The following is a 22,546-nucleotide window of genomic DNA, read 5'->3' on the forward strand; positions in this document are numbered from 1 at the left end:
ATTATTTCCTTGAGGAATTTAAAATTTCGTGGGAGAGACCAATGAGAAAACCACCCACTAAGCTATAAGGCAGAATGAAGTCAGTCCTGTGTCCCATTCATCCAGTGCATGCACACTTATTGAGCACTGACTGTGTATTAGGATAACTCAGTGCTGTGGAAGCAAAGCAGAGAGAAGGAAATTTGGACCAGAGGAATGGAGGGAGGCTTTGCAGGGAGGTGGCTCAGTGCTGAAGGTGGTTATGTGTTCAGTAGTGGAAGGGAGGCACGGAGACAGGAAAAGTCAGACCTGGTCAGGGCAAGGCAAGAAATGCCCCCTTCCTCCATGAGTGAGCACCCGAGGACAGAGCTCCGGCTGGCCCCAGGAAGGAGTGGTACTCCTAACAGCATGACAGCACAGAGTCCTACAGGCAACATTAACTGCCTCTGTCTTGACTCATTGTCCCTTTTTTGTTTAAATTCTTTGTTTCTAAATGTTTCTCTGGCTCCTAGTGTACCTCCAATGTTGCCTCAGTTTTAGTGTGACGAATCACTTACATCAGGGGTGTTGAATCAAGAAAATGAAATTCCAAAGAAGTAGGACTTCTATGTTTGTGAAACATGAAATGATCTGTGTCCGAGATTTGATTCAGAATGATCCCCACAGTATTGGGGGTGAGTTTTGGAGGGGGGGTGTACATAAAATAAGACTAGCTGTGATGGCTACACTGGGATTCTCTGCCTTTATATATGTGTATATGTATGTATATATGGTTTTGGTTTTTTTTTTTTTTTTTAATCTAAAAAAAAGAAACCATGAAAAGAAAAGAAGAAAAATCAGGGGATTTATAAAGAGACGGACACCTTAGGCAAAACATGTGAATTTCCCCAGATTGTTAGTAAAAGAGGATGGGGTCAGGATATTACTGTGAAGAATATAAAGGACCTATCTTGTGTTTCCCAGGCCAGACCTTTCCTGTCTATACATGCCTTTCTTGTCTTGTTTCTTGCATGGTCTATACAGCAGGACTAGACATTTTGCAAATACTGTCTACTTGTTTATAATTCTCAGGACAGCTCTTAGAGGCAGCTTACTATTGCGATATGCATCTTATGTGGAAGCTTCATTTGAACTGGGGAAGTCACGGAGGAGACAGAGCCCCAGAGAGCAAAGGTCAAATAGGGGTTGGGTGATGGGCTCAATGGGACGGTCACGGCTGTGCCATTGACCGCTGCTGGTAGGGCTGCCCTCGTGGGACATGGCTTCCCGAGCACTCTCTGTCCCGTCCACCTCCTCTGTCATGCCGTCTTACCGCAGACTTCCTAGGAATCTAAGATCAGCCCATATATCAGAAAAGTTATGTTATTTAGACATACAGAGTTATTTCTCCCTTGTTTTGTGGATTTATAAATATTAGAATATTAGTTTCTTAAAAATTGTGCAACTATTTTTTTTATATTATTCCTGAATATCAAAATTGTTCGGTGATGGATGTAGCCTCATCAAAGACACTCTGTCAACTATCATACCAACCCAGTGATGGACCTTGGTACCCACGGATGCCTGGGCTCTCTCAAGAACACACAAAAGAGGGGAATCTAGGCTTTTCTTGGAAATGCATTAACTCCCCCAGGATGAGAGAATCCCCACAAATTATTCATCATTAATCCTCTAATGATACACTCAAAGGTTGAAAAATCTCCAGATGTAAGTATTAACTAATTTAACCAAATCCAGCATCGGATTTAACCAAATCCAGCATCTTGAGGGGGAAATGAGAGAGGTAAAAAGTCTAGAATCCAACACTTAGTCTTGATTCAAACCTTCCTTACTACAACTCCAGGCTCCTTTGTTTTCCTTGGGATATCCCTGTCCCCTCACTCCTACCCTTTTAGTTGTCATTTTGGACAGCTCAGATTCTTGTAAAATTCTGTTTAGTAGGGGTCGAGCTCATTGGGTAATTCCTATGTACAATTTAAAATTCTGGCAATCCTGAACAGGTAGAAATATAAATCTTGGGAATCCAAGTCCATTAAAAATCTCTCCCTATTTCTTCCATTCTTTTTTTTCCTCACTTTTTAACTTCTCAGAATTGAGATGTAGCATACAATTTAAAGGTGCAAAGCTATAATAGGGTTTTTTTGGGGGTTTTTTTGTTTTTTTTTAAAGGTTTTTATTTATTTATTTGACAGACAGAGATCACAAGTAGGCAGAGAGGCAGGCAGAGAGAGAGGAGGAAGCAGGCTCCCCGATGAGCAGAGAGCCCGACACGGGGCTCGATCCCAGGACCCTGGGATCATGACCTGAGCTGAGGGCAGAGGCCTTAATCCACTGAGCCACCCAGGCGCCCCCAAAGCTACAACAGTTTACTTAGGTATTGGCCTTATAGGAAATTAAAATCATCAATAAAAGAAGTTTAGGAGGTAATGGCTTAAATACAAACCACAGATTAGATCTATTTAAATATAACATGTAACTTATTTCTAAAGGTATCCCCTTATTTTTCAATGGATAAGAAGAACTGTTGTTGAAGTTAATAAGTTAGAATAGCCACAGTTTATGGGAGAAAATTTAACATGGAACACAGTGAAACAAGACCCCTATGTTCAAACTTTATTGGGAAGCCAATGGTGTATGTTAAGAGTGAACAAACTGCTTCTTTCTGGGCTTGTTTTCTGTTTGTTATGTTCATGAGGCTATTGGTTGGGGGGGCGGTGGTAGGAGGTAGGGGGTCAGGATAGCATCTGTGAACCTTCTAGCCCTTTTCTCAGCCCACAAAAGTCTTACTGGCCTGTGCCTTGACCATGTGTTTCACATCCAAAGAGTCTGTTAGCAGCGCACACCATAAGGTGATGGGGTGATGCCCTGAGTCATGTTTTCAGTATATACTGACATTCATTCTTAGAAGTCAGTGATTTCAAAGCCAGAAGCGGGTTGTACGGATGAAGGCAAGGAGATGCAGGCACTTCCGGTGTCCAGCCTGGAGCCTCATCCAGTGTTCTTTCCAAGACACGTGTTTCCTTCTGACCTGGGAGTCCAGAGCAGGGATTGGAAACTCAGGCCCATGGGCCAAATCAGCCACCACCTATTTTTGTAAATCAAGTTTTATTGGCACACAGCCACACCCGATCACTTTGTGTCTGTGGCTGCTGTTGCATGCCAACAGGAGAGATGATACAGCCAGCAGAGCCAAAATATTTGCAGACAACATGGCAGGAAGTATTCACTACCCCCCTGTTCTGTGACACTGTGGACTCATGGGTACCGTATGCTGGCAATCATAGGCAAATTGGAGGCTGTGGAAGTCAAAAACACTGTCCCGGCTCTCAAGGAATTCCTTGCCCTTTAGAGGATGAGGCGAGCCTCAAACACGTAGAAGGAACAATAACAAGTGATGTAAGAGAGGAGACTGTAAGCTGTTCGCAGACCAGTCCCAAGTAGTTCCAGTAACATCATGAACAAAAGTAGAATACAGCTAAGTGAAAGAAACTGTTTCTTTGCATACTTGGATGGTGGAGTTAAATCATTCATTTGTTCCAGAATCATCATGTATCTCTCTTTGTGCTGGGCGTTTTCCTAGGTGATAGGTATAGTGTCTCTAAATGCCACATTTTGTGTCTTTGCTAACCTAAGGCAATAGCCCCCTGACTTTATGCTGTCAAACCAAATAAGCTCCTACTTTGGTTTTCACAATAGACGCTAAGTCTTAAAAAAAAAATTTAAGTTGTTTTGGCTTTCTCTTAAAATTCTTCCATTCCGTTAAAACCTGAGTTACCAAACTTCCTGTCTGCTCATCCTCTCGTTGGTCTTAATCCAAAAATCTGCTAAGGAAGCAAACTGGTTTATAATCCATTCCTACTCCTTCATTTGCTGCACACTTGGGGACTTCAGAGGTCTGTACAGATTTGCTGGTCCCAGGTCCGTGACTCATCCAAACAGAGACTATTTCTTTTCTGGTGCTTATCACACAACTTTTGCTTAGTCCCCTGATACTCTTTGCAAACACGAGCTTCTTCGTGGTTTGTGAGGACATCACTGTTTGGTTGCTCCTGCAGCAGATAAGACCTAAAATTCCCCCCAGCACATGCTCCCTCCACTCCCAACCCTCCTACCACACACGTCATAGCAGTCTTTCAGATCTTTAAAAGGACTTTCAAAAATACGTTTATTAACTCTCAAGGTCACGTTTTCAGCAGAAACAAAAGGATCCTAATCAAGGAAACATGGAGCCTCCTGTCCAGTTTCTTTGTCACCTGACTAAAACAATGTACTTTCCTGATTTGGTTGGACTGACTGGATGAGTTCTGTAGGCACAGAAATTCAATCCTGGAAGCCTCTAATCTTAAATCAGATGAGGAAAAATAAGCCTGAGTCTCCAGGGTAAGCCACTGAAGGTGGGTCCCCAGGAACTCGAGTACCAGGGGAAGTCATTCCATCCTCTTCCTCTTGTTTCCATTCCTGCTTCCTCCCTAGCGGTATTTAGTGCTGGTGACATGGTTTCAAACGAAGCTCGTGGACTTTTTTTTTTTTTTTTTTTTTTAAATGAGCCTCGGGAGCAGCCTTGAGAGGAAAAAGACATTATAAAAGAGAAGCCTAAAGGGCTTAGGGTGACAGTGATGAGGGACAGCTTCCTCCCTGGGCGCTGGTGGTAAGGCAGACATACATAAGTGCACCTTCGCCCGCAGGCATGTCCATGTCTGTTTTGAGGAAGGAAAGGACAGTACTGTGGGATGTCTCCTTTAACCAGAGGGGCCCAGGGTTTCAGTACCAGCTAGAAGAACTACATTATCCCACATCCTACATCAACCCCAGAGGGCTCCTGACTCAGGGTCCCAACCAACAGCTGGCCTGGAGTGTTCCCCAGGAAGCAGTGTGGGCCCTTGGGAAAGCATGGACTCGGGAATAAGCAGGATTAGAATCCAGTCCTTGTGTCCTAGCGAAGGTGCTGACTGTCCCTGAGGTCTGCTTTTCTTCTCCATCATAATGAGAATACTAATACCCATTTTCCAGGTGCTTTGGAGTACTAATTTACAATATGTAAATACACAGCATCAGTCGGCTAATTACCAAGCACTAAGGTCCCTTCTCTGTCCTGTTTCTCTTTGCTCTGGTACAGGGCTGCAGAAATGAGGGGAGAGCAGCAGGTACGGCAGCCCCACCACCTACCCGGAGCTGGCCGGGGCATTGACCCCACAGGCCTGTGGCCTGCAAAGGGCACCCCTTCAAGGCGCTCTAGTTTCCTTATCTCCTTGGAGATTCACTTCTGCGCTCCCTCTCCCCTCGGAGGCTTTGCTCAGGAATGTCCCACGTGGCTCCAGCTTCTCACACTGGCTGAGTCACTGCCGTTTGTTTTCACTGTGAACTACTGAGAAATCAAAGAGCCCTAAGAGAGAAGGAAGTCTCAGGACAGCATTTTTAAACGATAAAACGGTAACAGCCACAGTGGCGGGGCGGAAAATAATGGAAGGAGCTTGAGGAGACTGGAAATTCCAGTTTGTGTAAAGGACACACATTTCTGTAATACAGCGTGACTGCCAGGAGGAAGGGGTGCCATTTCCCAGGCTGCCCCCACCTGAGCCTAGCAGGTCCCAGGCCCTGCGAGGTTCCAGCTGGGGGCTGAAGCTTTAAACGTTTGCTTCCCTCCGGGGCAAGATGGCCCCTCGTGTAGAGCCACTGCTCTCATGCAGAGTGGCAACTTTTTATCTGGATGTTACTTACCTGTTTTGTTACTCCACACCTCATGCAACCAGAAGTGCAAAGGGCCAGCCTCCCTGGCAGCTACAGTCCCTGTGCCCCCCTTCCCCCCCCCCCCCCCCCATGGAGTCAGGAAGCTGAGATCTACATTACCCACCTTAGCCTCTCCCCGTACATCTTGCTGCCCCATACATATGGTTTCCGTTTTCCTAAGCCTCAGCAGAGCACAGGCAACTGCCCACACTGTAAACACACCTCTGAGTATCGACACAGGGTTGGCTGCACTGGATTTCTCAACTTTCTGTTTCTAGGTAATGGCTGATCTAGAGTTGAGGACACGACGGGGTTGTGGGAGTTGTGGGGGGAAACTGAGCTGTGCATGTTGTAAAGCCCGTGTTTCTATAAGCCGAGTTTCGCAAGCTTAGCACTCTTGATAATCAGGTCAGATGATTCTCTGAGGTTAAGGAGGAGGCTGACTTGTGCACTGTTAAGATATTCAGCAGCATCCCTGGCCTCTACCCACTAGAGGCCAGTAGCATCCTCTAGCCCAGTGGCAACAACCCAGATTACCTCCAAACATTGCGAAATACCTTCCTTCCCTACCAAACCACGTTGCCCCTTGTTTAGAGCCACTGCTATAAAGCAGAGTAGCAGCTTTCTGTTTTGTATTTTACTTACCTGTTTTGTTGCTGAACTTGACATAAATTTATTAATCTTTTCAGTAAATTGAAAAAAATGAAACAGGGACACTCATTGTCTGATGAGTTGGTGATCATACCCACAGAACTCAGCTGACAGACCTTCATTTAAAATTCCATTTGGGCACTTGAAACAACATAAAATTACTTTCTCAGAAGCTTTCCCAAAATTTTGATTAACCACCATCATTAAACATTCCCTTTGTCAATAACCTGATTTGCCCACTCAAATTTTTAAACATCAGTTTTGTCTGGCATGGTTTTTTCACTAGAAACCATGTTGGTTATGTGTGAATTGCCCATCTTTTTACAATCTCTGCTCCGATAGCATGTACAATGAGTCTCTGGTAGGAGACAGACGTGGGAGGGAAAATATTTCTCCTTAACCACAGGAAGGGATTTTTTACAATGCCTTTTAGCTGTGGATACCCAAGGCACCTCACCCAGCAGGAAAGAGAGAATGTTCTCTCTCCAGCTGAAAAATGGCACTTCACTGGAGCTAAACCCTTTTCTAAACTTCCTCTCATGGAAGAGACAATCCAGATAATGGACGTTTGTTTAAAATACCTTAATACAGAAGACCCTTTAGTTTAAGAGAAATGCACTTAAAATTAATGAATACCTTGTAACATGAATTTTTTCACATGCATGGTCAGGCGTTTTATAATAGGATACTCTTGTATCTATAGAGTTTGGTGGGTTTTATCATATAGTAATATATGTGTATATATATAGTATATATATGATCAGAGAACGTTGTATCTGCAAATGTAGATTTCAAAAGAACTGAAAAATTGCAGGAAATAACCTCCAGAGGATTTAGGGGACTAAAAAGGATCTGCCTCTTATTTCCTTAAAGTCTTAAAAAACAAAATAACTCTAATGGCTTGAACTTCAATTGTTTAAAAAAGAGGGAGAGAAAAGAAAAAGAAAAAAGAAATCTGTGGTCAGTTCTTTATATTTATCATCTGGAATAATTTCTAACTAAAGAAACAAAAACAATCAATAGTGTCATAAAAGTCACTTATATACTCTGAGTTTGAAACAACTGCTTTATGCCACAGAATTCCTGTTGCTACCTCCGTTAGTGACTGAGTAATTCAATATGTCTTGAATGTCAACATATTTTTATTACTCAGCTAAAGTTGGCTTTGCTGGTTTAAATGTCATTTAGAGTGATCAATTGGCAGCTTGTTTGGGGTTATTTTCACATTTATGAAAGGGAAAACTTTGCAAGAATCAAGTGTTCTTGAAACATATAGGTAGAGTCTGTTCTCTGGTAAGCCCTCCCCTTCATTCACCAACCAAAGAGCAGATAACTTTCGAGATCTCTTTTATTAAATGGTTTACATAAAGTTCCGAGTTTGAGGCCTCTGAAAATCCAGCATGGTAGCCCAGGGCGGGTTAAGCCCTTACTTGGAGAAATGGTCTGGTTCCCATGTGTGGGAAATGCAGTGAACCACCAGAGCAAGACAGAAGCCGCAGAAACAAGGAAAGTAAAAGTGCACATGAACGTGGGGATGGAAGGACCATCCACCTCGTGCTTTTAGCCCCAGTGGGCCGAGAGGTGAGGGGAGTAGCCATATGTTCCTCACGTTCCCATGGGCACAGTTTCTTTATATCAAACTGTCTTTTTATTGTTAGTCAAATGAATACTCCAGAGACTCAGGGACTCCCATTCCCAATCCAGATGAATCCAAAGGTGCCATCAGGCCTCTCTGTGACAGACATGGTCTCCCTGTGGAGAAGCAGTAGAGGAGCTGTACACACAAACCCCCTTCGTACTTCCTTCTAATTTGCTGGCATTTTATGTAAGGATGTTTGGTTTTGTCAGACGTTTTCGAGTTGGAAGTGATTGCGGGGAAATTAAAACGTCTGCCATATGATGATAGGACAGGCACTGAGTCCACAGCTCCGTCCTGTGTTCCATCTGCAGTAAAAATGTCGTGAGACCAGGAGGGAGCAGGAGGGTTAAGACACGCCGATCTCACTGCTTTGCCTAGCAACTAGAGTCATCCGAGTGCCTCCATAATGAGCTAGATTCTTCTCAGCCTGCACTAGTGTGACGCTGACTTCTCCAGGTGCTTTATGGCCCCCCTGCTCTCTCCTCCCCGGCTGGCAGGGGGTAAGAGGAATGGCTGACCACCTCTGTCACCAGAATGTGGTTCAGCTCCCCCAGTATGCAGTATCTTTGCTTCAAGAAGAGAACAGTTTGTCCTGTTCTAAAATACAGTAACTCGTGTATCCCATTAATCTTTGGACCCAGATAATTGGGGGCGAGGGGGAAGGCTATGGTCATTTTAAGTTTCATGTTAGTTTCTTGAAAGATGAAGCCTCTTCGAAAATGCCACATTTCCTTCTGCCATTCAGAGAAAAGGCTGGGTTGCAGCAAGGTTGCGCTGAACAGAGCGCATCTCAGCTCTGGAAAGTCCGAAAATTCTACAGTATTTATCTGTTAACCATTAGGAAGAGTGGTGCAGAGCCTGGACCCCCACAGGTGTCACTCACTCACTATGGCCTTGGAGAGAATTACCAAGCCCTTTAAGCCCCAGCTTCCTCATCCATAAAATAGGAATAGCAACGGCACCTGCCTCCCAAGAGGTCACCAGGGCCAAGTGCAGCCAGGCTTGTGGAGGATGAGCACGGTGCCTGCTCATGGCACCCGGTACATGGCGTTATTGTTATGTTCATGACTTTCCCCTTCACTTGCACCATCGCTCATACACTAATCCCATAAAAGACATGTTATTCCTGTTTTGTATATGAGGAAACAACCTCAGGGGGATTTAAGAAACTCACCCAAGGTGACCTGACTCAATGCCCTTGTAAAAAGGCTCCTCAAAAGGGTGTGTTTCATTCCCTGGGAGGTGACCGTGTTGGCTCTGAATTAGTCCAAGTCTCCATTAGACACTGCCCTCCAGGTGTGCCAGGCCTCACCCAACAGAAGGAAGTCAGCACGGTGTCATTCGAGAGACCCGGAATTTGAATCCCAGCCACCTGAGGCCTCCAAGGATTAGAAAGGATGCGAGGAAGATGCTGAGCTCACATACAGAATTCTTTCATTGATCCTTCACTACCCATCCTTCCGGCTGGGGCCTGCCGAGGCACCCAGGATCAGCAGTGAACCCCTGGAAATCAGAGCCTCTTATTTTCTTCTGGGGGCTGGTCCAGAAAGCACACCTAGATAGAACATGTCTGCCTCCATCCACCTCTCCAGGGCTGCCAGAGGGCAAACCACATACCATTTCGGCACATCCAGAAAACACTAGAACAAGGGAAAAGGGTACAGTCTGTGTCTTCTCTTTTAATATGCCAACCCACACCCAAAAGCCGAGGCCCAGCACAGTGCCTGGCCTGTATTAACTCACTTAATACTTATGGCCTGACCAAGTGACGGACGGAATGTCAGTCCTCCAAATGGGGAAAGTGATTTTCTTTTTTACTTTGGTTCCTTTCTACCCTGATTTCATTATGAGAAAACAGTTTTAAAAAATTCCCAAATAGGCCGTAATGAGAAAATATCTGTCCTCTTTTGAAAACCATGCTAGCCACAGCGCCCATCTTAGCAAACTGTAGAGTTTTCCTCCCCACAGCCTTTCACGCATCACACTTCTTTTTCTGCTGCTTGGTAGCCTGCCGCGATCTTCTTGTCTTTGTCCATACAGCCTCCAACCCCAGAGTAATCATGCAGCTCCACCAACCAGACCATGCTGCGTGCCTGGCACCCTGGGGCTCTCTTCCCGCCCTTTGACCACGCCCACCCAGAGTTACCCCCTTTTTTGGCTTGCTCTCTGTCTTTCATGGGAGCTCTGCTCAAGTTCAAGTCGTTGGTCATGACCTTGGACAAGGTGCTTCCTCTTCCAGGTCACGGCGTCCCCATCTGTGGAGGGAGGCAGATGGTGGGGATGGTCTCTTAGGCCTCTACAGGTCAAGGGTCGCCTTTCTCCAGCACCATCCGCCAGGTCTCTCTGGGCCCTGGTCTCCTCACTGTGAAATAAGAAAGACCATCAATCCACAGAAGGCAGAAGGGATTCCTTGATTATTTTCTGATTCTTGCTCTAAGTGCCTTAACAGGAAACCTATTCAAAAGTGGTTTTTTGCCCTTTTCCTCTGTAGACTGTAGACTGCTTTGGGATTACGTCTATCAGTTGCTTTCTGACAGCCGGTACGAAAACTTCATCCGATGGGAGGACAAAGAATCCAAAATATTCCGGATAGTGGATCCCAATGGACTGGCTCGACTATGGGGAAACCATAAGGTAAAAGGGTACCAGCTATGTATTCTGCCAACTAGTGCCAAAAAAAAAAAAAAAAAAAAAGAAAAGAAAAGAAAAAAGACTTTATCTTCTGGGTAGGAGGATAATTGCCTGGTTCCTCCCTCCTCGGTGTGCCCCTCATTATTTAGTTTATTTCTCACAGGGCAAACAATTAGACAGTTGCAAAGGAAAGGAAATAATTAAAGATACCACTTTCCATTTGGTTACTTAGGCCAGGGGCCAGTTAACTTCACACCCCCTGAGTCTGATAGGGCCACCCTGGGAGCAGCCCTCCATCTCATCCCCTCCAGCTGGCACTGCCACCCCTATGTCTTCAGGAGCTGGGGGACAGGGGAGCTCCGCAGAGCTGTGGGACTCACAAGACAGTGGGGAAGGGTCACTTCTGTCCTGCCCGGTTAGAAATTACCATGTCTGCAAAAGCCCCCTTCTCTGTGGAAATGCTTACCCTCCGACTCTGCAGAATCCCCTTAAAAAGCAAACAGGCCAGAACTGTTTGCCCCCCTACTTTTCCATGCTGGGAAGAGGGACTGGAATTTAAAAGATGCAGTCTTTTATAGTTAGGAAAACTGTCAAAGTGCAGAGATGTAAAACACCCTAAGTGTCCACTGTGAATGACTAGATAAAAGAACGATGGTGTATACATAGCATGGAATATCACTCAGCCCTAAAAAGGAAAGAAATCCTGTGACAGGCAACAACACGGAGCAATCTTGAGATTATACTGAGGGAAATAAGCCAGTCACAGAAAGACAAGCATCGCATGTGTCCCTTCGTAGGAACTATTGAAAATGGGCAAATTCATCGAACCAAAGAGCAGAATGGTGTTGCCAAAGGTTGGGGGGAAAGGGGGAGTATTCATCAATGGGCGTAAAATTTCCATGAAGCAGGATGGGTAGGTTCTAGAGATCTGCTATATAACCTTGTACCTTGTACATAGAGTTACCACAACTGTAGGACACACTTAACAATCTGTCAAGGGGCTGGGTGTCATGTTAAGTGTTCTTACCACAGGAAAAGAAAACAGGGACACAGAGCAAAGAGTCTCTCCCCTCAAAAAAATACTTAAATAAATACATCTGTATCCTACTCAAAACAAATGAGTCACCAAGGTCCAGGCTGACCACAGGCCGGTAGATGTGGGTGGGACAAAACAGGCAAGACACCTGGGAGACACACCCCCAGGTGAGCTGAGTGAGAGGGGGCAGAGGGGGGCACAGCCCAGCCCCACCGGAGGTTGGCAGCCTCAGCTCCCTCCGGCAGGCCCCAGGGCCATGTGGAGGAAGACCTGAAATAGGCCATAACCAAATACGGCAAGGCCCCACTCACAGACTCCTCAGTGTGTGAGTCACTGAGAAAAATCCCGCCGCGGCTCCTGACTGTGCCCGGGCCCTCCAGGGCTCGGAACCTCTGTATTCTTCCTTCCAGAACAGGAATTTAAACAATAACAACAACAAATCTCTTCCTTAAAATGATAAACCAGAAACACAAGTTGGAGAAAGGTCACTGCAACAAAAAAAAAAAAAAAGAAAGAAAGAAAGAAAGAAGGAAGGAAGGAAGGAAGGAAGGAAAGAAAGAAAGAAAGAAAGAAAGAAAGAAAGAGAAAAAAGAAAAAAGGAATTCTCTGTGGGTCAGAGGCAAAGGATGGCCCACAGATGGGGGGGCCCTGCGGGAAATTCACTGAGCAGAGTAGAGCTTGGGCTTGGGAAAGGAAACAAGGGAGGTTGCCTTGGGATATGCTTCCTTAGCTTTGGGGCCAAGACTTCTGACAAAAGGTGGTTCACCTTCGGACATGGACACGTCTTGGCTCCAAGACTTGGCAGGGTGTGTGAAAGCAGAGGGGATGGGCACAGGAGGCAGCAGAGGGAGGAGCGGGAGCCTTCCCCAACCGGCAGGGCCGCAGCAGCAGCTGAAGAGCTTTTATTTTAATAGCTCCCCAGCGTCTTCTCTGAGGTTGATTTCACTGTGTCTTTGTGCTTTTTTTCTCTCTTCCTCCTTTGAACAAACAGAACAGAACAAACATGACCTATGAGAAAATGTCCCGAGCCCTGCGCCACTACTACAAACTAAACATTATCAGGAAGGAGCCAGGACAAAGGCTTTTGTTCAGGTAGAACTTCCTTTTTCTCCTTTCCTTCTTTCGGGAGGATACTATTTTCTTTAAATAAGAGGGAGGAGGGAGACTGTTAAGATCTCTACCTGCCTGTGTGACACTCAAAGCCCTCCGTGCTACAAATTGGATACCAGATGCTGGGTTGTTAGAATTTTAGGGGGAATTTTTTTTAAACTTATGTCTGTATATTAGAATAAAGCCAAAACGAAGTAAACACAATCTGACTCACCTTTAAAATAATGCAGTGATCAAATAGTATCATCTGGCATTAACATCCAGCGTAGTTAAAAGGAACAAACAAAGTAACATTGTCGAGTATTAAAACTAGGCTTCCAGGTTCCCAGCCCGGTAAGCTGGGTTCTGAACCAATGTGTGTCAAAGGGCAGGTCGTGACCCATTCGTGAATCAAGAAATAGATTTAATGAGTCAGTCACAACTGTTTTTTTTTAATGAAATAGAACCAAATTGGGTAGAATAGAGTTGAAAATATCAGATGGTATCACATGAAATAAGAGTGACTAATAATTCATGAAAATTTGGGGATATGTGTGTATATGTGTATACGTGCTGAGTCATGATGTAAAATGTATTTCTTACGATGTATTATAATCAGAAAAGTCTGAGAGCTGCTGCACTAGACATTCCTCTTTTCAGACTTCCTCACAGCTAATGAGTTCCAACCATTTAACCTACCACATAGACTGTAATTCCAAGTTCTATGTAAGAGAGGAGAAAGAATTAGAAGAGGAAGAAGAAGGGATCTAAAGGGGCAGTCAGGAGAGGTAGAAGTGGTGGTAATTGACACTGGTGGTAATGGCCATGGGGAGACCCAGGAAAGGCTGGGAGAAGGTGGGATCAACACACATGATGTTAGGTTATGGGTTTAGCAGGTGGGACAAAAAAGAGTTTCAGATGGGACTAGCGAGATGGATTTGGAATTCTCTACGCACAGGTAGAAAGTGACACTCAGTATGAGTAGACAAGCCTGCTGGGATAGATTGGAAAGAGCAAAAAATTTAGACTTCAGCAGTGGGAGCTATGGTAACTTAGGAAGAGGGAAAACAGTTGAGATCTTGAAAAACAACAGAAGAGGCTGTTCAAGAGTTGGGAACAGAATGGAATGAAGTAAAAAAGAACCCTCCTTTCTCTGGCTCACCTGATGCTTTCCTGTCATCCTTCACCCTAAACTTGGGCCTCGGCTCCTATTCTTCCTGAATGAAATGATCCCATTACACAGTTTCACTTATCCCTTAATAGTTAGACTCTGTATCCAGCTCTAAAATCCTCGTGAAATTCCAGATCTCAATTTCCAAGAACTTCTCATAGCACATGTGCACGAAATACCACAACACGAAATAGTCAAGACAAACGTTCTTTGCCTACTAGAAACCCCCCTCCCCGCATCCAGAATTCTCCTTACTCATCAGTGGCGTCACCATTATTCTAAGTGACCAGCCTTGACATTGGAGTTATCAGTGACTCTTCCCATATCCAGGTTAGTCATTGCACTGGATTGTCCTTGGCTCTTCCATTCCATTTCCACTGCATTCTATTTATTCGGGACTAGAAACCACATTTCCCAAGATTTCTTACCAGCAGGTTCCAGGTCAGAGTCTACCAATGACAAGCACTTGCATGAGAATTTGGGAGGTATAAGAATGGCAAAAGCATTATCATTGCTTCCCTGTCTAGACTTTTATGTTTTACGCCTAGATTAATTCATAATCCTTTCTACCTCTGGTCCACTCTTCCTGCCTTCCAAATTCATCACGCACCCTACCAGCTGCCCTACAACACTAGTATGATTCCCTGTGTCAGAGACCTATATCCCTTTCACTTTTGCTTTTTTAAAAATATGTGTCCCCTCTAGATCCATCTCAAGTGTCCTGCCCTTCACGAGGCCTTCTTCAGCTACTCAAACACACAGAGATATCTTCTTCCATCATTTCTTGGATTCCCTTGGCCCTAAACCACACTGCATTTGCAAAAATTGTACATGGGAAGTTCTTCTCCCCACAACTAGGTCATAAGATCCTAGAGAGGAGAGGATTGCATTCTATATAATTGTGTTTTATACCTTATGGGGGTTTTCAGTAAATGTATCTTGACAAGCCCAATATGGTCTATCAGAAGCTTATTATGGAAAAGTAGTCAAGAGAAGAAAGGGGTAGTTTGCAAGGCCAAATATAGCCCATGTGTGGATTTGGCCTCAGGAGCTTGTTAGTGACTTCGGATGGTGGGGAGAAGTTTTCGTGAGGACATGAAAGGATAGGATGGACCGCAGATTTGACAAATCCTACTGCTTGAGAAGTTCAGCGATAAAGAAAAAGAAAAGCAGTAGTGGGAAAGTTCATAGGCTTCCAAGAGTGATTTTCGACAATTAGAAAAGGACAGAATAGGGGCACCTGGGTGGCTCAGTGGGTTAAGCCTCTGCCTTCGGCTCAGGTCATGATCCCAGGGTCCTGGGATCGAGCCCCACATCGGGCTCTCTGCTCGGCAGGGAGCCTGCTTCCTCCTCTCTCTCTGCCTGTCTCTCTGCCTACTTGTGATCTCTGTCTGTAAAATAAATAAATAAAATCTTAAAAAAAAAAAAAAGAAAAAAAAAGAAAAGGACAGAATAGTGCTATTAGTGAGAAGAGTTGGTCATTTTTGAGGAAATGAGTGTTGGAAGCCAGACTTACCACAAATTCAAGGCCTCTTGGTATGAAACCCAATGTGTAGTCAAGTGTTCAGTTGTTGGTGCTCTTCACAGGATGTGTAGGCATTTTGAGAAGGAAAATTTCAGTAGGGACCTGAGCCATTACATGGCTCTTTGATGAGGAGGCAGGGCTCAGAGAAAGGAGCCAAGAGGGAAGGCCAGGTAAGGTTTGGAGGAAGGCATGAGCCATGATTTGTGGCCAGGTTAGAGTAAAGGGTTCCTGGTCATAAACAAGTGGGAGCCCAGAGTTTCCTGGGTAGAGATGACAGAGAGCCCAGGTGGGCAGGCTGAAGAATGTGTCCTTGGCTTTATCTGAGAAGTGCTCATCATAGGCTTTCGAACATGGAGTGACAAGAGGAAAAGTATATTTTCAGGCAGTTTGTCTGGTGCAGAGCAGAGTGTCTGGGGAGGGAAAGTGTGCAGGCCCCGAGTGGAGCTGTGGAAGGGGTGCTCCCATTCATGAGGCTACACCGTCTACACCCAGGCTGCCTTCCTGAACCAGGGAAAATCATGGTCGAAAGGAGTCGCTGATGTTATTTCCAACAAGAAGATAAAGCTTGACGTTTGCACCCGGCTGCAGAGGAAGATAGACTAATGGGGATTTTTTGCTAGTGTGTTGGGTGGATCAGTGATAATATTGAAAAGGATTCTTTCTTTTTGCCTTTCTAATTTCCAAGAGCACCACTAACTTGTCCTCTTATGAAAATTTTCCATTCGACATTTAATTGTATCCTTTGAGTTAAATTCAAGTTTTGCATACCATTCCCCGGGGCTCACGGTCTGGGATGGAAATGGATCTACAGCTCTCAGAGGTCATTGGAAAATCTTAACTCTCTAAAAATAAGAATCAATGGGCTGTACCAGGGTTCTCTCACATGGCCATGCACAAGGCACTACACAGCCTCAGTGGGTGCTGTCTTCTAGACTTGTTTTATAGTTCTTTGGCCATTTTCAGGCTGTCAGAGAAAGGGGCACCTCTTCCCAGTAAGTTAGCATTACTGGTGGGGTTCAGTAGCTCTCCAGCTGTTTGAGGTGATGGGGCCTTTGCTTTTAGTTGAGAGTTCAAGGGGAAGACCAATTTGAAGACAATGTAATCTCTGGACCCCTCCATTTCCTCTTCCAAAGGTTTATGAAAACCCCTGATGAAATCATGAGTGGCCGAACGGACCGTCTGGAGCACCTTGAGTCCCAGGAGCTGGATGAACAAATATACCAAGAAGATGAGTGCTGAGGGAACCAAGCCACGGCCTCAGCGGGGGGCCGGCAGCCGGGGGTCCCCTGCCCATGAGGGCCCTGGAGGCGTGGCAAGCAGGCGGGCTGAGAGCTGAACCGGAAGAGACCCGGGAGTGGGAATGACACTTGTCTCGCATAGCGGGAGGGTCCCCAGAGCACCTTAGACAAACCACCCAGCGAAAGCAGGGCTGGCATTCTGGCCGAGGGCACGAGCCTGGGACTCCTGGTTCTGTTTTCTCCTCATGTGGAACCTCTCCATCTATAATTCCTCACCCTCACCCGTCCACCTATTGTTAATTTCATGGTGTTTTCGGTTTTTTTGTTTTGTTGTGGTTTTTTTTTTTTTTTTTTTTTTGAAGACCATGCAGTTTGACTTTTCATCATTCATACAGGGGAAGACATCCGAGGTTGTTTTCCTATGGAAATATATATCTATTATATATATCTATTTTTTGCAAATCTCACAAAGTGCGGCAAGCCCAGCTGGTCAGGAAAGAGAACACTTGCAAAGGGTTTCAGGTTCCTCTTCAGCCTGCCACGTGGATCAGATTTGTGCCTGTTAATTGGGTCTTGGCTGGAAAAAAAAAAAAAAAGAAAGAAAAAAAAAGATGCTTTTAAAAACGATAAAGTGAAAAGGAGAGCTTTTTCTCCCTCTCGCTCTTTCCTTCACGGCCTCCCGTCTGTCCTCCCTCCCCGCCACCTGTTGAGGTTCAGATGCCTTTTAGCAGAATTGAGCCTTTCCTGGAGTCCTGAGCATTACGGATGCCCAGAGGCTATCTGTGGTCTGGGTCCTTTGCAGCCGGCGCGGCGTTGCCAAATCCAACCCACATCCCAGCATCTGGCTACCCACGGGAGGGAGGCCCCGGACCTCGCAGGTGCTGCGGTCCTCCAGAAAGAGACATGCCAGCCCAGCGGGCTGCCCCCAACCCCTACTCCCACCCCGACATGGCTGCGAGAACCCCAGGACTTGGTGGTTCCTCGGGACGGAAGATTCAGGACAGAAGGTGGCTGCGTCCTTCAGAAGGCCCCAGCATCGTGGAATTAGCTTACAAGTTCTGCAAGGCAGAACATACAAAAGACCCCGCAGGGCCTGCTGGTCAGAAACTAGGTGGAAATTGTGCTGCAGGGGGTTCTGTGCTTCCAGGGCAGGTGACTGAGGCTAGTGAGAGAAAGGGTCTCTGCTCCATCTGGAGGCCGTTTGTCGTCGGTTTTATGCCCTCGCCTGCTTTGTTTCGCCTTTTTTCCCAATTCCTAGCCTTTTTTTTTTTTTTTTTAAACTTTTCCTGGTCCCCACAAGATCCAGGGCATTTGAGAGGGGAGGGCCCTGGTGTACACAGCCACTTGCTCCCGGTGTTCGCCAGGCCAGGGCAGACAAGAAACTCCTCAGACTCATTACCTATTTATTTTCTTCTTCTTTCATAGCTGTGTTTCAGAATGGACCCATTTGTGGCTCTTTTTTACCTCCAAATCAGGTCCACGGTATCTTGTAAAATGAGGGAAGTGCCACCTCATAGTACTTTTGATGATATCAGATATTTTTAAAAAGCTGTTTTAGGGTGGTTTTTTTTTCCTTGTCTTGCCACCTGAATTGACTCTCCGATTTCCAGGTTCAGAATCCAATATTAGGAAGACAGTCTTTTTTAATCCTAAAGATTAGACCTGCCTTACAAAGCACCCCCTCCCCGCCCCATTCCTCTGTTTCCTCTATTCACTCGGGTGAGCACCCACACTCCCAGCATCACCACTGGCAGCACTAGGGGAGGCTGCCGGAGCCCTGGGTGTCTCCCCAAGCCACTGCTGACCACATCAGGCAGGTGGAGGTTGGAGGAACACAGGCAGGAGAAATTCAACCCCACCTGTACTGACAAGAACCCCAGCCTGGGAAGAAGCAAGGACAGACTGACTGTGGGTCGGAGGCACCGGAATCAGGGAGCCCTTCAAAGCTTTTCATCTGTGCTCCGTTCCTGCCTCTTATCGAATCGCAGATAGAAACGTGGCTGTAGCCAGCCTCCTCTGCTGTCACAGGCTCCCCCCAACTCGACCTTCCAGAAGATTGGGCTTGCGGTCAAGTCAGGGACCTGCTGTGTGAGGCGAAATGGTCCACTGATGAAGGAAGGCTTTGGTCTCATCTGCTTGAACAGTGGTGAGATTCAGCCGGCCCCAGCATGCTACAGATACCTTTCACGAGCGGTCACTCCAGTCTCTAAGATGACCGATGTTGGCTCACACCTGGAGATCTTGAGCCAAGTACCTGGTGTGTTGTGAAGGCTGTTGAGTGTAAGCGCTGGAGAGAGAAGGTGCATTTTGACTGAGGCCCTTTGTTTGACGATGTAACCAGAGACAGGACATGGTGGGGCTCTTCCCTAAGGTTAGAACATCTCATTCTGATAGAAGGACCTGGGCTTTTACTGTTCGAAGAATATTACAGTTGAATTAGGGAGGGAAATTCCCATTGGCCCCGAGGATTTCTGTATTTAAAGCAATACCCTGTAAGAATACGTAGGACAGGATGACACCTTCAGTCGCTTGAAAGGATAGAAGGTGCTAATTCCAATATGATCTTTATTTCCCACCCAGATATTCCCAATAAGAGTTTTCTGTTCACTCCCTTAAATTAGTCAAACGTCCTTCTCATTGCTTCGAGCTAACACGCGGGCAGTGCTGACACCAGAGACACGGCGCTTACACGCTGCTGACCCCAGGGATGCTTTAGGACATGCTGACCCCGCTTCAGACTTGGCGAAGCACGTGATAGACCCTGGAAAGGGATTCAGAGGAATCGGGCACAGCCCCGGCCCCCCGAGAGCGTCCACTCAACCTGTAGACTCTATCCAAGCTGAAATTCCTTACTTCAACACCAAGGGCTGGGGCCAATGGCACGTTCACCTGGGACCATGTGAAAAGTATGTCTGTGACCTAGTTGGCCTTTCCCTGCTGCTGTCCCGGGACTGCTTGGCTTAGATCAGAAATCGAGAAAGGGCTCTGCAGAAGAGCACCTCAGAGCAGGGAGAGCTTGCTTCACCTGTATCTGGGGGGTCGATCTCACTTGTATCTCCAGCTAGAAATTCTCTAGCACCTTCTCTTGCCTGCATCTTGGGTTCGCCATGTTGCCTCCTCTCCATCAGAGGAGGGCAGTGGCTATTGGCTGGACTGGCCATGTGGCAGAACAGTGTCTCTTTCTGTTCCAAGGCAACTTGGTCTCTTGCCTGACGCAGGGTCACCCATGTCCCGAGTCCTTTCTTTCTTCCTTTCTCTTTCTCTTCCTTTTTCTTTCTTTCTTTCTTTCTTTCTTCCTTTCTTTCTTTCTTTCTTCCAGGGGGACATCCCCACAGAAAAAAGGGGATAACAGACTGATGGATTTTCTCCTCTCAACAGTGTGTTTGGAACCCTCTTACCCAGGGTCTTTTTACGCTGGTGTCTTGCCCAAATAAGAATGTAGCTTTAGCTAAAACTTCGGTGGCTACGACAGGATCCACCCAAATGACTAAGTAACTACTGTTTCCGCCTTTCACTGTCTAGGCTCCAAGTCAGTACATTTTTGAAACATTCACTCCCTTCTCCAGAAGGGAGACCTGAGTGTCCAGGAGGCAGGATGGTGCCCTGGGAGCAGACAGCATGCCAGGGACAGAATGAGGAGTGGAATCCAGCCTGGCCAGACCCCCATTGGACCCATTCCCACCCAGGAAGTTGAAGATAAAAGATTTGGGGAAATCCCCAAAGAACAAAGGGCAGGTTTTTTTGCCCTGACGTTCGGTGCTAGTAAGTTTTCATCCCCTCAGCCTGCTCCTCTTCTCTGCAGAAGTCTGGAAGGAAGGCAGCGATCTAAGGAAGCCGTGGTGGGGGAGGAGGGTGACAATAATTCCTGCCTGTCTAAAAACCACAGAAGACTAACCTGATCCTCTTTTGGCCCCATCTGCATCAACACTAAACAACTACAAACTCCCCGAGTCTTTCACACATGCCAAGTGAACATTCTCGACGATTTCTCTTTGGGACTGCAACCACCTGCAAACCAGAACGAATCTAGAATTTCTTCTTTTTTTCTTTTTGTTTAATTTCTAATCTCTTGTTGTTTATGAGGTGTGGGGTTTATAAGGGACTGAATCAAATGAATGTAACAAAAAAGAAAAAAAAAAACAAAAACAAATGCCTCTTCTCAGGGCCAGTGAGTTGCAAATAATTTTTAAAGAAAAGCCTATAATTGCATCATCTCAATAAATTTTTTATAAAAAAAAAAAGGACCAAGTCTCTGTTTTCAATAATGTGAAATGGAGTCATACAGGCAAGGTACGCCAATGAGGTAAATCCTGTCTCCACTCAATTACGGTATAAAGTGCAGTCCTGGTTTTTCACTGGCAGGCAGCCTCTGTCACAGAGCCGTCTGCAAGGCAGTCTTGAGACAAACAGCACCAGAAGGGTCAGAAAGTTCAAGTCTGATCTGAGCATCTGCCCCAGGTGGGGAAATATGCCGGAAGGAACCCTGACCAGAGATGCCTGGGTCCTGTGCTTGGCCAAAGATTTATCAGCTCACTGAGGACTGCCGTGATTCCAAGGTCCTCCCACAATCGAACGGTTCCTTCATCCTACCGAAATCATGGATGTGAGTCTGCAGGTGAGGTAGGGCCCAGGACTCCACTAAGGACCACAGTGACCTGCAAGGTCATCACGCAGCTCAGAGCCCACCCCCATGCTCCAAATGTCTCCTCGACACTGGCCAGTGGGGCCCCCTGCCAACCAGTAGGTGCTTATGATTTCAATATCAAACATCCTGTGATCATCCAGAACTATCTGTCCTCAGAGGTGGGTAGAAATGAAAAGAATGGAAAATGAAGCAAATGAAATTGCTGGTTAGCAACTCAGATGTAAGTTTGGGAAGTAGACGTTTGAAAGCCATCAGATCATATCTGTATTTAAGTTGTCCCGGATACTCTGTCTTCCGTGACCATGGGTTGGTGATACTTGGCCCTATATTCCATATGAAGGGAGCACAGTGTCAAAGAGTAAGTGTCCGTATATTTCTTGAGGTGCTAGTAATGCATCTGAGGCTACTGTTTTGATAACTCAGCATCACCTGAGAATTGCTAGAAATGCAGATTATCAGTTCCTATCCCATAAACTAAATCAAAAACTTTGGTGAGGGAGGGGGACTTAGCAATTTTAAACAAGCGCTCCAGGTGATTCGGCTGCTTGCTAAAGTTTAGGAACCAAGGCTAGCATCAGTTTGTTCATCTGGGTATAAAGAAGACTATGTGGTCTTATAAATTGTAAGTAAACAGTAATTGACGACGAATTTGTGTTAACAGTACTCACACACAGCAGTGCTGTGTTTTTCCTAAGACTGAATATACCGTGGAATGAGTGGATGAAGAACCACACATCAGAGTCGTCTTCTTGCTTCCTCCAAAGGAAGGAAGTCAGCAGTCTGTTTGCTGTAAAGATGAGCTGGGTGGTGGTGGTTGTTTTAAGATGAGCTGTTTTGAAAGAGTAGCTCTAGGGGCTGACCTGGTCTTTGCAAATTAGAGCACAACTCCTTGTTCACTTGTGTCCATTTCTCTGCCTAACCAACCTAACCTAAAAAGGAAAATAAAAGGGTCATTGTCATCTACTCACTGTGACAATCTGTCCCTGGAGTGATTAAGCAGAGCTCCGATGACCACTTAGCCAGAGCATTGGCAAGGGAGTCCAGAACCACTGGACTTGACCTTCTCCAACCTGAGAAATGCTTGTGAGTCACCAGGATCTTGGTAAAAAGTGGATTCTGGCCGTAATATCTACATCTGGGGAATTATGGGCAAAAGATCTGCTCTCTTCTACTCTACTCTCAGAGTGAGGCTTGAAATTTGTCATTTCTAACGAG

The 22,546-nt window shown here is 45.8% G+C and overlaps 1 protein-coding gene across 2 annotated transcripts in view; it reads left to right on the plus strand.

Moving 5' to 3' along the window:
- The window catches only part of LOC111141997 (ETS variant 6), a 232,829-nt gene extending 215,665 nt beyond the window's left edge, over positions 1 to 17,164 (plus strand). For both annotated transcript variants that reach the window (XM_022494917.1, XM_022494918.1), the window contains exons 6-8: positions 10,488 to 10,630; positions 12,655 to 12,755; positions 16,582 to 17,164. In XM_022494917.1, coding sequence (XP_022350625.1) covers positions 10,488 to 10,630; positions 12,655 to 12,755; positions 16,582 to 16,687 — 350 coding nt within the window. In that variant the 3' untranslated portion in view covers positions 16,688 to 17,164. The remainder of the gene's footprint in view (positions 1 to 10,487; positions 10,631 to 12,654; positions 12,756 to 16,581) is intronic.
- Positions 17,165 to 22,546: the final 5,382 nt, after the last annotated feature.

This window comes from Enhydra lutris, unplaced genomic scaffold (assembly GCF_002288905.1).
Source record: "Enhydra lutris kenyoni isolate GAN:26980312 unplaced genomic scaffold, ASM228890v2 scaffoldscaffold7, whole genome shotgun sequence".
In the NCBI taxonomy this organism is placed as follows: Eukaryota; Metazoa; Chordata; class Mammalia; order Carnivora; family Mustelidae; genus Enhydra; species Enhydra lutris.